The sequence below is a fragment of the Alligator sinensis genome, unplaced genomic scaffold, assembly GCF_000455745.1.
Source record: "Alligator sinensis unplaced genomic scaffold, ASM45574v1 scaffold752_1, whole genome shotgun sequence".
Lineage (NCBI taxonomy): Eukaryota > Metazoa > Chordata > Crocodylia > Alligatoridae > Alligator > Alligator sinensis.
The window spans coordinates 2,855,471-2,868,662 of record NW_005842000.1 but is presented as its reverse complement, the minus strand read 5'-3'; the positions used below and the strand labels follow the sequence as shown (position 1 = coordinate 2,868,662).

The following is a 13,192-nucleotide window of genomic DNA, read 5'->3' as shown; positions in this document are numbered from 1 at the left end:
GGAGTTTTTTGGCAGGGAGAGGAAGGGCGTGAAATAGGTCCCGGCTGCGCTGCACTGCGCCTGCGCCGGAGGAGGCGGGCTGGCAGCGCACACGTGCTCCAGCCTGCCTCTGCTCCATCGGTGTGAGCGGGGCTGCTGCAGTTCCCTACTGGCTGGTAACTCTTGACAGCTACTTGGAGCCTCCAAAATTACCCCCTTGGTCTGAAGTCAAAGCAGGAGAGAGTCCCACCTTCTGCAGTACCTGTTGGTCTCCAAGGTGCAAGTCTGCCCTGCCTTCTGCATGACATGCGTTTCTCAGGGGTGGTTCTCTCCTTTCCAAAGGGAGAATTATGTGTTTTTAATTATCATTTTTTAAATCCTCTTGTCTCACGTTCGCTGGGCGACGTGTTTGTTATTGCAGGCCTGGTTGCAAAAGTCAGCTTTGCCTTTGGGCTAGGGAGGGGTTGGGTCTGAGGCAGTTCGGGGCTCTGCAGGAACTCGTCCCGCTGCCTGATTCAACCTTTTCTCCTGACCTGGGAGCTTGCTTTTCTACCTCTGTGATGGACAGCTCCCCCGTGCCTGCGGCGTGGATTTGTCAGCGATTCCTGAGCTTTGGCCCATCCTGCAGGTATCGGGATGCCGGCAGGATCAGGCTGCAATGCCTGGTGGATAAGGACAGGCACTATGGAGTTGCCTGTGGGAAGGCACCAGCGGGGCCACGATGTGATTGCGACAGTCCCTGTTGCTGAGGGAAGGGCATTCTCCATGAGACCGCGCTCCCTTAAGGTTTCATGCTGAGCTATGAGATATTGCTGTAGTCCAGCTCGGAGATGGCAAAAACATGCCTGTGGTGCTAGGTCTGAATCCGCCACGGTGGCACAGTCTCCCAGGTGTCAGAAAGCATCAGTTATGGATGCAGCTTTATGGAAGCTAGTGTCAGTCTGAATCAAGGAGCCGCTTTTGGGCTGCCGGACAACTACACCAGTGTTGGACGTGTGTCCTCGAACAAGTAGGCTGGGAACTCCTTTAAGCAGTCAAACCATCAGACCCCCCGAGCGTGATGCGACTGGAAACTCCTCCAAGGGTTTCTTTCAGCCACCCGGCAAAGCCTCCCACTTGCTGGGGTTGTTTTTTCCCTTTTCTGCCATTTCTGGATCTCCTCAAGCAGGTCGTTTGGCATGTGTGGTGTCCAAGAGTGGCAGAAGGAGCTACCAGGTTGGAGTCCTTAATGTGACATGACCTGAAAAAGCCTGAGTTTCAAGTGGGAAGAGCTTAGCCCTTTCTGAAAAAAAGCCCTGGAATAGAGGCAGCCAGAATCGCTTGTTGGGGTTTCCCCTTTGATGGTTTCCTATAGCTATTCAGTGAATCCCTTCTCCCCTGCCCTCTCCCTTCTATTTATGTTACGATCCCTCCTTGAATAGTTATCTGGCCTGGTTAACAATAAGTAGTTTGTGCAAAAGAACTTCTTATTCGGCCGTGTGGTCGAGTTATCTCTTGGGAGGATGCAGGGACAGGGCAGGTAAGATCTGCTACAGATCCAGAGGTGTGAGTCTTGGATCTTGCTCCTGTCAGAATCTCTTGCAATGGGGTGGGGAGAGGCTTTTTTTCTTTCATTCTTAAAGAAGTTTCCTTGCAAAGGAGCCAAGAGAGAGTAGGATTGTGAATTTTGGCAAATGGTCTGTTGGTCAAAAACTCGTCCAATCAAGCAAAAGGGGATATGGGGTGACATTTTTAGAGCTTCCAGAGGAAGTAGGTAAGATGCCTTCATCCAAATGGCGGTACTATGTGGATTAAAAATCCCGACACTATTGCCTGTTGCTTATTTCTAGATGTTTCTGCACCCTCACCTGTGCCATAGGATCCTGAGAGTGGGGAATGCGCTAGGTCTGACATCAGTGCTCAGCTCTCCCGTGCCCGTGGCAGTGGGGTTGAACTGCCATCCACTTGACTTTCAGTTCAGGAGCTGGCTTGCAAAAATCCCCAGTGGCTGCTTGAAACAAAATGTTGCCCACTTTCAAATCCTTTGGAGAGCAGGAGACTCCCCGTGGCCTTGGGCCTTCACCCCAGAGCAGTGGTGCCTTTTCCAAGGAGATTTAATGAAGCAGAGAGAGCAACAATTTGGAATGAGGCCGAGTTTTATATATAGTCAATTTTTACTTTTAAAAAGTTTTTGAAAGAAATAGCTTTTACATCTACATATATGTGTGTGTGTGTGTGTGTGTATGCACGCATACATATATATGTATATAAAGTTAAAACTACTTTTACATACATATTTACTTGAGATACACGCACATATTTATATACACACACAAAGACAAACATATAGATAGATAGATATAGATCTATATATATATATGTCTCAAGTAAAAACTTCTTATAAAAACTTTTTAAAAGTGTGTAGATAGATAGATAAAAAGTAAAAATGACTTTTGCTAAACCCATAAGTTTCTCATGCTGCTCTTGGCATGCCTTTTTGGTCCTTCTCCTATGAAAGGCTTTGAGCTGCTCACATCATCAAAGGTGAGGTGCAATAACAGTGTTACCTGCCTTCAGCTGTTGTTTTTTTCCTGGAGAATAGGGTTGATTTACAGATTAGTGGCATGACTTTTTGCTGGACAATAATTACCCATTTGGCTCTGCAAGGACCTAGATTGTGTTCTTTATCGGAGGCCACTTGCTTTGTTCAGATGAGAGTTGTTTATTAATATTATTATTATTATTTTCCCAAGCCAGGCATAAGCCTTGGATTAAAGCATCAGTGTATAGAGAGAAATGGAGGCATGTGGTTTCATACCAAGTTTATTTCTTTTTTTTTTTTCATATTCACTTCTTTTGCACAACAACAACCTCAAGTTGACAATGAAATGCATGTGGTAGACCTAAAGGAACCAGACAAGGCTCTGTTAGAGTGATGGGAAGTCCATTCATAACACCGTTACGGTTTATTTATTGAGCTGTCTATTTGGAAAGAAGGAAGATAGCACACACGGTGTCGTGTGTGGAGTGCACCCTGCACAAGGCCAATGGCATTTACACCCAAACCGTATCCAGAAGAGAACAAGGGCATCCCTGGGAACATGCAACCCCCTGAGGTTCTGACCCACCCTCCAGGCAACACCGATCACTTCCAACCCTCTTCTTGCAGCACGTGCACGGTATCTTTTGCTGTGCTAAGTATGGGGGGGGTTGATCATATAACATTTCAGCACTTACAGTCTCCAAAGCTCTTTGCAAGCATGAATTCATTAATCTTCACAACACCCCTGTGAGATAGGGAAGTGTCACTGACCCTTGGGAGAGGTGGGAGAGCTGACAGAGACAGGTCCAGGGGCTTGCCAAAGACCGCAAGAACGGTCAAGACGACTTGCACGTCGCTGGCTGCCTCTCACGCTCAGACCCAACATCTGGAGAAGGTTGTCATCTCCGTCACCCCCTGTAGGCTCTGGATTAGAGAGACCTAAGTGTTGGCCAGGGCCCCCTTCTACTTTATTTCAAAGACACCTGACTGCAAAGGTGGAGGTTATTGGTCCTGAAATGGCATGTCATTCCTTGCATGGTTAACAATAAATATCTATAGCACCATAAGCAGCCATTCCCTGCCTCTTGTTTCAAGTGGTGGTGTGCGTATGTGTATATATAGATAGGTTATACACACCTGGCATGTGTCTGTGCACACTCTCAAAGCATACACAGCTACGTGCCCACAACTATTGCAAGTGGGCAAAATAATACCGCAGTCTAGTGGAATGAAACAAAGCCCATGAGATGAATTAAACAGCCAGGGTTAGAAATTCACGCCGGCCTAAATGAAAGACAACATGAATTTTCAAGGAGCAGCATCACCACTCTTATCCCCTATTGCAACATGCATGCAGTAGTCTTGACTTCCCAGCGGCACGGAAAGCTTACCCTGTAGGGAAACTACCACGCCTTTGCGAGACAAGGTTCACTTTACAACATGACAAAACCATGGGTGGAGTGAGACCGCTTAAAATTAACATCTCTGGGGGCCCGTCCATGGTTAGTTTATGGGCCTCCCATCCTGGAGAGTGTCCATCTACAGCCATCTGAGCGCTAGCTCTGACTAACAAAGCAAGCAGAAGGTCTAATATTTGGACCATGAGAGTGACTGCTCTGGTTCTTGCCCCAGGATTGCTAAACATCAAGGTGTTTTGTGCCAATTGGAAATTCAGTTTATCTTCGGGTTCATTTTTCTTGTCTAGCAGGGACTAGGAGGCCCCGCTTTGTCTGGGAGAAGGGGAAGAATGAGTTCTCTGAAACGCGCATGCAGGTGGGTTGGGTTTTGGGTTTTTTCAACCTCAGCTCCCTCCCTGTTGCACCTTTAATTTCCCCCTGGGACTCTGTTTCCTACTGGTATAACTTCACTGAGTGCCAGGAAGCTATAGCTACTGCGAATGTGGCCCAATTTAGAGACGCTCTTACAACAGTGCAATCAGTAATAGCAGCTAGAAAGACCCATCAGTAAGCGACGGAAAGAAATAATAATAAAAAACCTGGAGCGCCATCGTGAGACGCGTTCCGGGAATTTCAAAATTGCATGCCATGGAAAGTGCCTGAAGGGGAACGGCTGAAAAACTGCAAGAGGAGTGGGAGGAAAGGGGAGACTTAAAGGAAGTTAATGGGGGCAAAGCCCCTATTCAGGCATAAGCCACCCAGTTGTTAGCAATCCTGGTATTTGCCAGAGATGAAATAAGTATGAGCTGCTGCGGGTTTGGGACCTGAAGATCCAAGTGATGTGTGATGCTGTCAGGGACAGCATCGTTCAGGCAGGTGCTCTGCGTCTGTCATTTACTTCCTCCCCCGCAGCCTGGACCATGCAAAAGTTTTATCGGCAATACAAGCGGGATGTCTTTCCAGGCCAGAGAACTTGCAGAACCAGATGCATGCAGCCCTGGTAATCGGAAATACTGCTCCGATAGACACAGTGGCACTGAGCAAACCAATTTCCCGAACATCCCTGTTCCAACTGCTTTGTCTAGCCACATTAGTCCATCTGGTTTCCCTGATGTGACGTATCCCATCAGATGTGATAAACTTGTTACCCTGACATGACGGATTCAAAACTCTGTGCAACCCTGTTTCTCTACCTGATGCAACGTTTTACCCTGCACTAGTGCATTCTCCAGATACGTCCACTGCACCTTACAGCACCGATGGGGTGGAGGGGAGGAAAACGGGGTTCCCTTAGATCTGCAGGAGCACTGGTCCCTGGGGTCCTAACTTTCCAGATCATCCTTTCATGCAACACCACTGTGAGTGCAAGAATAGGTCTCCACCTGAAATCAAGGCTGGCCTGCAGCTATGTGGAGGGTACCACTAGCTGGATTTGGACTGCCAGCTTAACCACAAGCGCCTGAGATGGAAAGTAAGAAGCAGAGACAAAAGTCCTGGGACCCTGTAACCATACAGGTAAGGGAAAGGTTTCAAGCAAGCACGATCTGCCACCCGCCGCTTTCTCCCATACTGCATGCAAAATCCTCCACTTTTGTCAGCCTTGTTCTATGGTAACAGGAAACAGAGCAGATTGCTGCCTCCAAGCAGGAGTGGCCTAACACTAAAACTGCACCCCAAATTTAGGGCTCCAGGGCATCTGCCCCAGTTTTAGATCTCTCCCAGCCCTCCTTTCCCCTCCACTCCTTGAATTCACTCTCCCAGTTCCCATCCTCCCTGCCTGAAGGACCCCTGTCTCCCCGCTATTTCTAAGCCCTTGCTTTGCCTTCCATATGAAGCAGTCCAGCCACCTCAAGAGGCGATGGTCAGCTCTGCGCTAGGCTGCCACTTGCCTCTCTGACCCCCTGCTCACTCTGAGCTCAAGGACAAAGACATCCTACCTTAATCTGGCCCTGCCTCCAGGTTCATTTGAGCCTCACTGGAGAATCGGAGTGAAAATGGTTGTTTCTTTGTGTTTGTTTCAAACTCCTGCTTATGAGTACAACATTTGTGATCATCGTCATCATCATAATTAATAATCATAGTACTAAAAACAGTATTTACAACAAGCTCCAGGTCAGTATTACACACCAAGCAAACACTCAGCACCACAGAGTAGGACAGGGTTAATATCTGGCAGACACCTTCTCAGATCCCACCGGCGTGGGACACAGACATTTGACATTTTCAACCATTTCTTACACACAAACATTTTATTTAAATTACTTTTTTAATTATTTTTTTAAACTTTTTAAAATTTATTGTCACTATATGGATGAGATGATTCTGCATTCTACACAGATGCTTATCTAAGACAGCTGCTACTTATAAACTGATCATTAGCTACTGTTAAGAAATTCAACCCTCAGTTTCTTTTTCTTTTTCCCCTCCCTGCCCCAAACTCACTTCTTGTCCCTCAACACTGCTGACGCCTGATAACAGTCCTGCCCTCCCTCGGACCTTGGCAGAGGGCTTTATAGGTAAGCTAGCCCTTCCATTTTGGAGCAGAGCTCTCCCCTAATATCCAAAGCCTCGTGGCCAGAGAGGGACCTTCTCTCATTAAAAGGGGAACGTATTGTGTGGCTGACTAGCAAGAGGCTAGGGGCTTTGCTTCCAGCAGCTGCTGCTGCTGCCTCTTTGGCGCGCTGTTGCGTTCTTGTGACAGTCGAGGAGGGTGGGGGAGATTCCTGACACGCAGCCAGCACACGGTAGAAGGAAAACCGACAGCTTGGAACCGACTCAGCAACTATTATTTAGACAGGCCAGGGAGGCAAAGGGAAGCTCGACACCAGATACGGACTCCCCGCCTGCCCTGGCTTCCTGTCACTACCTGGCTCCTGTGGGCTAAATGGTGTTTCACATCTGCTTACCCCACCTCTGACTTGGAGCACGCCCTACACAGCCCAAGCCACACAGCTGCCAGGAATGAGAAAGGCAACTGCCTAAGTGCCCACCCATGCCTGCTGTGTCCTAGCTGTTTGCATAAGCTATTCCTGGTGATGCTGGCTCCACAGAGCCCCCCTGGAGGAGCTGCAGGACTCGGCTGCAGAGAGGCTCTTTGGAGACAGTATGCAGAGAGGACACCCGTCACAATAACAGTCCACTCTTGTTCCTTGGCTCGCTCTGGGTTCCCAAATAGCATCCGGTATGGCCACAGAGAAAGGGAAGTTTGTGGTACAGTGAGGGTGAGGATCAGCCCTGGAGTCCTTCCTGTATCTGTGCCTACATCCCTGCTCCAAGCACCCTGCTACCTTGCCCTGGAAATGCCTCACGAGTTGGGAAGACAGGTACTGGTGTGCTGTCAGAGTTGGAAGGAGAGGACTCTTTGCTACTCAGTGGTCCAAAATGCAAGAGTTGCAATGTTCTCCTCAGTGAAATCCTGCCAGGAGAGGGTGTTCCTGCGAAAGCCAAGTCCTGCCTGAACATCCTCTCTCAAGAGGCTTCACTAGGGTTAAGATGGCAACTCCTTGCACTTTAGACATAGGCATACAATTGCCAACCAGGTTATCAGGCCAGATCCAGTGCTAGCATTAAAAGTCTGCCACCCTTTTGATCCATGGGATGCAATAGCAGCCTCCTCACTGTTTGGCACGTCCTCTGATTCAGCTACCTCTGTCGGCATACACCATGATGTAAGACGGGAAGAGAGCCCACAGGCTGCTGTAGCTCTCCGTTTACATCAGGAATTATTACCAGCTATCTGAAAGGAAGAGGTTTCTGCCCCCTGCCTCCAAGCACCGCTGCAATCCATTCATCCTTACTTCTAGGAAGAGACACAGCTGCCTTAAAGTGGGCTTTGGAAGTCAGAGCTAGAAGAATTAAAGCCTTGCAATTCTACCTCCATGGCTAGACAAGCAGCAGGTGCATGAACATCTCTTCACTCCTCCTGTCCTCCCACTCCTCCAGTCTCCCTTCCTACCCCACCTTCTCCAAAGCTGCAGTTCTGGAAATACCACTGAAAGGATCGCTGTGTCCTTTCCTATAATCTGCTGCCCAAGAACCACAGCTCTGTGGTTAACCTGTGATCTTTGGTTCAAACGTCTCTCCTGGAATAGTACTGAAGAGTCTCATCCATCTTTGGGAAGAGAGAAAGATGAGTCTCCCATATCACAGAGTTTTGCTAAAGGTCATGAGCTGCCTGACAATTGTGCGCTCTGTTTTACTTTTTAATTAATGGTGTGAAATTTAGTGTTTGTGAAAAGTGCAGGATTGACCACCCTGGAGACTGTGCCCCCTCTTTAACCGCAACACTGGGTTCGCAATGGACAGTGGCAGTACAAGCCTCCTCAGCACTGCCTCTACCAGTGAGAGGGCTGTTCAGTCTCCAGGCTCATTCAATCTGTAGCCATCCAGGATATCAACTAGTGCTTCTTGTGATGTGGGCACCTGTCCACCAGGCTCTAGTCTCAGACCCTTAGCTAATTGCACCTGGGTTACCAAAGAACCAGAGGACAATGACTTCAAGTTACTATCTACCTGGGCTAGCTTCAAACCAGCGACCTACAGCTTAAAGATTCGGCACACCCTAACCCATTCCCTGAGCCATCCCAGCCTCCTCCTAGCCCTTCTCCTACCACTAAAAGCAATGGATCCATCAATGACCCCCTCTCACAACAATGTACCCTTCACTGTTTACTCCCTTTTGTTTTTTCAACTGCTATCTGGCTCAAAGCACAAACCAAAAGCCCTGGATAAGAAATCCGCATCTCCATCCATGACACTGCTGGTTGAATTTATTAATATCTTAATCCTTTACATCAGTTTAAGAAAGATATTTTAAAAAAGGACAAAACCCCAAAGAGAAGCTGATTGACTGGTTAATTGTTTGATTCTATATTTCATGTGAACTAGTTGCTACTCTGCTTAGAGGTCCCTATGGCCTGTGAGTCCCCACAAGTACTGAACAGTTAAGGATGCAGAGAGAGAGAGAGAGAAGCGTGTAGCTGGGGAACTAACACCAGGAGGAAATGGCAAACCAAATGTTGCATCTAGACAAACAAAATAAAATGTGTTGGGTTGGTTGGTTTGTTATCAGGAATCATGTGCTAGATGTGTAGAAAAGCCCTTTATCCAGAGATCTCCTCCCGCTGTTCCTTGTTCCTGCGAACCTCAGCTGCATGCAGTTCCTGCAAAGACACAGAAAGCATTATGGAGTCCGCAGGCTGAGCAGGGCAATCCAGAAGCTGTTTCCCATCTCCCCTCAGTTTCACCTACAGCGCTAGTTTTTGCTGTTGTATTTCCATCTGTTCCTCTCCTGCTCCTCAAAGGCCTTGCACTAATTAAGAAAAATACACTAGGTCAAGTTCATAGTTGGCAGAGCTCTGCTGATATCACAGGAGTTGCCCCTGGGATAAGTTTAGCCCTGTCCTTGGCACAGTGAAGGTGACCAGGTGCATCGCACAAGTCTGTGAATACGTCTGCAGCACATGCTCCAGAGCTGGCTGAAGCTGTCTCATTAGGGAGCCCCTCACAGACACCAGCCTCCTTACACTGGGGCCAGACAAAGCAGTGGTGCCTGGGGACCAGAAGACAGGAAATCCACGCTCCAGAGTGCAGGATAGGAGGCTCAAGTTTGCTGCTGCCTTTGGTCTCTGGCACATCGGGCTCAACAAAGATGAGGAAGCCTCTACACAGATGCCATGGACACCTCCTGCCCACCTCACCTGCTAGAGAATATTTGCTCTGAGCGAGCTGTCAGACGTGGCTGAAGCGGACACGTACATATCAAACAGAGTCCCTTCCCCTTTAAGAAACACAGCAGAACAATGTGCAGCAGCAAACGACCAAAAGAAAAGAAAGCAAGCAATGGAGTGGGGGTGTCCAGGGACTCAGAGAAAATGAGAGTTGGAAGGGACCTCAGGAGGTCACATCTAGTCCAACCCCCTGCTCAAAGCAGGACCAGCCCCAACTACACCATCCCAGCCAAAGCTCTGTCCACCCGGGTCTTAAAAACTCGCAAGGATGGAGATTCAAGCACCCCTGTGGGTAACCTCTTCTAGTGCTTTACAGCCCTCCTTGTGAGAAAGTTTTCCCTAATATTCAACCTCAATTTCCCTTGCTGCAACTGGAGAGCTGGGCATTGTAACTTGACGCTGCATACCTGCAAAGGGGAAGGCTGTATGAACTTGGGAAAATGGTGGGACAAGAAAAGCAAATTGTTCCGGGAGTGCTGCTCCAATGCGAACATCCCAGCTCTATCGGGGTGAGCAAGCCTGGCTACATATGCTGGCACCAGCAACCCTTATACCCTAAGCAGGGATTCCTGGCCCTAGAGGTGTTGGGACATGGTATGTGGGTGGGGGAGACTAGCACTTGCCTTCTCACGGAGTCGCTCCCTCAAGGCAGCTAGGTGTGCTTCACGGATCTCCCTGCTCAGCTCCATCTTGTAGTTGAGCTTCTCCTCAGCCAGCCGGCTGAAGTTGTTGTTCTCCTCCAGGGCCTTGTGCAGCACCTCCCGCTCATGCTCCCGTTTCTCCGCCAGCTGCTTCAGCACTTGGGCCTCCTGGGTCTGTAGGAAACCAACAGATCAGGGGGTGGGGGGAGGATGGGAGGGGAAAAAACCCTTCTCACTTTCCTTGATCTGATCTTGGACATCTCCACAGAGGTGACATGAACACGCTCCTTGCTAGTCTGTGCACAAGCTAGCTACTCACTTGCAGGATTTGCACTTGGTATCTGAACTAATCCACCCTTCCTCTGGTCTCAGCTGTTGCCCCCTTTCCAAGGATGTCATGCTCAGGAGGCCAACCCTCTCCATTCATTAACCAGTGCGTCAGTGGTAGTTACACACCGCACTCATGGTCTTTCTGCCCCATGAAACTTTTCTATTCTAGACCACATGGGCTGGATTTTCAAAGCTCTAATGCAGGCAGGCAGCTAGTGATATTCAATGACTGCTGCGTGCACAGGATGGGGAGTGAAGTTTGCAAGCAGGCAGTCTGCCTAATGTTTTGAACCTCTTTAACTTCTTTTCCTCTTACCCACCCACAGCACTGTGATTTGTTTTTCTCTGAAGTGCCTCTAGTTTCCCAACACTTTTTCTTCAAAAGATTTTTAAATATGCTCATAAATGGAATGTGAAAACAGCATTGCCAGTCACTAAAAAGCAATGAAATAGCGAGGCACTGATTCTAAGCTCTGTTTAGATGCTTGGCTTTTTGTTCTGTCTCCCGTGCTTGTAATAGCACCCCGTGTATCACCTGTGTAATGTACTGAGAGACACTAAATGGAAGGACCAAAGAATTCAACAGACCCGTGCATTTTTAAGGTCACCAGGGAACTTGTGATGATCTAGCCTGACCTCTGCTATAACACAGGCCAGAAGTGACTTCTACTACTTGCACTGAACAAGACTATGTAGGAAAACACTTTCCAACCGCACTGCCCGGCTCCTAAGTATTACCAAAAGCACCAGTCTCCCCCAACAACATGTTTTGCTTCAGGGTTCTTTCTTCTCCTCAGTGATAACATGGGACTGATTTTAGGGCTTGCTTAAAGCATGACTGGGCACATATATCAGCGTGAGCATGTCCCTAGAATATCCTCTTACCTTCCTCCTTTCCTCTGCAGCCTCCAGCCTCCTCTGAAGCTCCTCCAGAGACAGATCCTTCTTCTTGGGGGGAGAGGACAGGATTGGGCTCTCAGGGGATAAGTCCGAAGGGGACTTCAGGATCACTTCGAAGCTCTGGCCAGACGCCCTCTTGTCCAGCTGCTTCACTTCCATATCTTTGTGAGAAGAACATGAGCATTGTCACAGGCTGTGGGACACCCAGGGCAAAGCTACGGCACCTTTCAGAAGCTGCTAAATCATGCCCTGAACTTAGTTCACCCAATATGAGCTGGTTGTGATGATACCGTACTTCCAGACAGGACTTTACTGGTTAAGTGTCCTGTCACTGCAGCCTCACCTGGAGAGATTCAGAGGGATTACCGTGGGAGCACAGAGAACCTTCTTTCCACCATGAGCCTGATCTGATTGCCTTCATTGCATCAAGGCCCATATGTATCTCTGTTAAGCTCTTATTACATTCAGTGGGAAGTTTCTCCCTGACCTCTGTATCTCCAGTACTGTTGCTCCACTTCTTTATCCATTTTCTGTGTAAAGTCCCTGCATGTACACAGAAAACAACTCTGCTGCTGGATCTTTCCTTTCAGACAGAATGTAAAACCCAGGTATTGACCACATCGGGTTATTAAAAGTGTTACGGTTCTTTTCATAAGTGTAAGGGTGTTAATTCCAGTGACCCAGCAGGATTTCATCCTGCCCCCCTAGATTCCCCCCTGCACTGTCAACTGGATTCCTCAACTGCCTGACAAACCTATTGCTGTAACATTGACAATGATGCTCCTTCTCCCGGTTCTGCATTGTTATTGTCCCTTTTACCAGCAACAAATGACTGGCTTCAAATTCTCACTAGCTAATACAATTTCTTTTACATCCCAATAATAAGCAGACCATGGCTGAAGACAACCCAGAAATGCTGAACTGCTGATAACATCTACACTCCTAGCCTAGATAAGTGACAGCACTCTTTGGTAACGCACAGAGTTTCCTAGTAGGTGAATGTGGGTCAAAGATCAAAGGCCAGTAATACCGAAACTTGGGGGAAAACACTCTCCCCAGACTGGGCCCAGCCTAATGGACTGAGGCACTCCCAAGTTTGCAGCAGCTGCCTGCAGAACAGCTCCATAATGGACTTGGCAGGTTGTGTCTGCATGAGTCGCTTACCTCCATATTGATAGATGGTATTGGGGTGCGGCTGGGTGTGGAAACAGGAGCAGATCAGGGAGAGCAGAGACAGCTCCTTCATTTTCTCCTTGTAGGCTGAAAAATAAGAACGGCAATAGTGGTTTAATGGCAATACCGTGTCTTTCTCCCCTGAGCTAGCTGAACTAAGATCTCCTATATTATCAGCTGGTGGTACAGGAAGCTCCACAGGGAGATGCATAAAGTGGTTTTACCATTTCTGCAGATGCAAGTCCCCAGGGAGGTGTTTTCCCTCCACGCAGAAGAAGGGGGGTTAGGAGTGGATACATTTCAGCTCTTGTAAATAATCAGGTGGTGGAAGCTGCCCAGATACTTCCCCTTCGACAGTTCCAAACTCAGCGGGAAGAGTGATGATAGTCCTTGCTAATCAGCACCTATAAATGGGTTTTGAGCCTTCACTGCAGATGCCTGCAGCCTAACAATGAGGCCCCTCCATTTCATGGTGCAGCATTTCTGGTTTTGCTAATAAAAGAAGACATGAGGCCAGATCTG

The 13,192-nt window shown here is 48.3% G+C and overlaps 1 protein-coding gene across 3 annotated transcripts in view; it reads right to left on the bottom strand.

The window, feature by feature from the left end:
- Positions 1 to 2,617: 2,617 nt before the first annotated feature.
- Positions 2,618 to 13,192, bottom strand: part of STMN3 (stathmin 3) — a 36,436-nt gene continuing 25,861 nt past the window's right edge. For all 3 annotated transcript variants that reach the window (XM_025201709.1, XM_025201710.1, XM_006021672.3), the window contains 4 exons: positions 12,662 to 12,757; positions 11,483 to 11,658; positions 10,250 to 10,441; positions 2,618 to 9,059 (listed from right to left, as the gene is read on the bottom strand). In XM_025201709.1, coding sequence (XP_025057494.1) covers positions 9,000 to 9,059; positions 10,250 to 10,441; positions 11,483 to 11,658; positions 12,662 to 12,757 — 524 coding nt within the window. In that variant the 3' untranslated portion in view covers positions 2,618 to 8,999. The remainder of the gene's footprint in view (positions 9,060 to 10,249; positions 10,442 to 11,482; positions 11,659 to 12,661; positions 12,758 to 13,192) is intronic.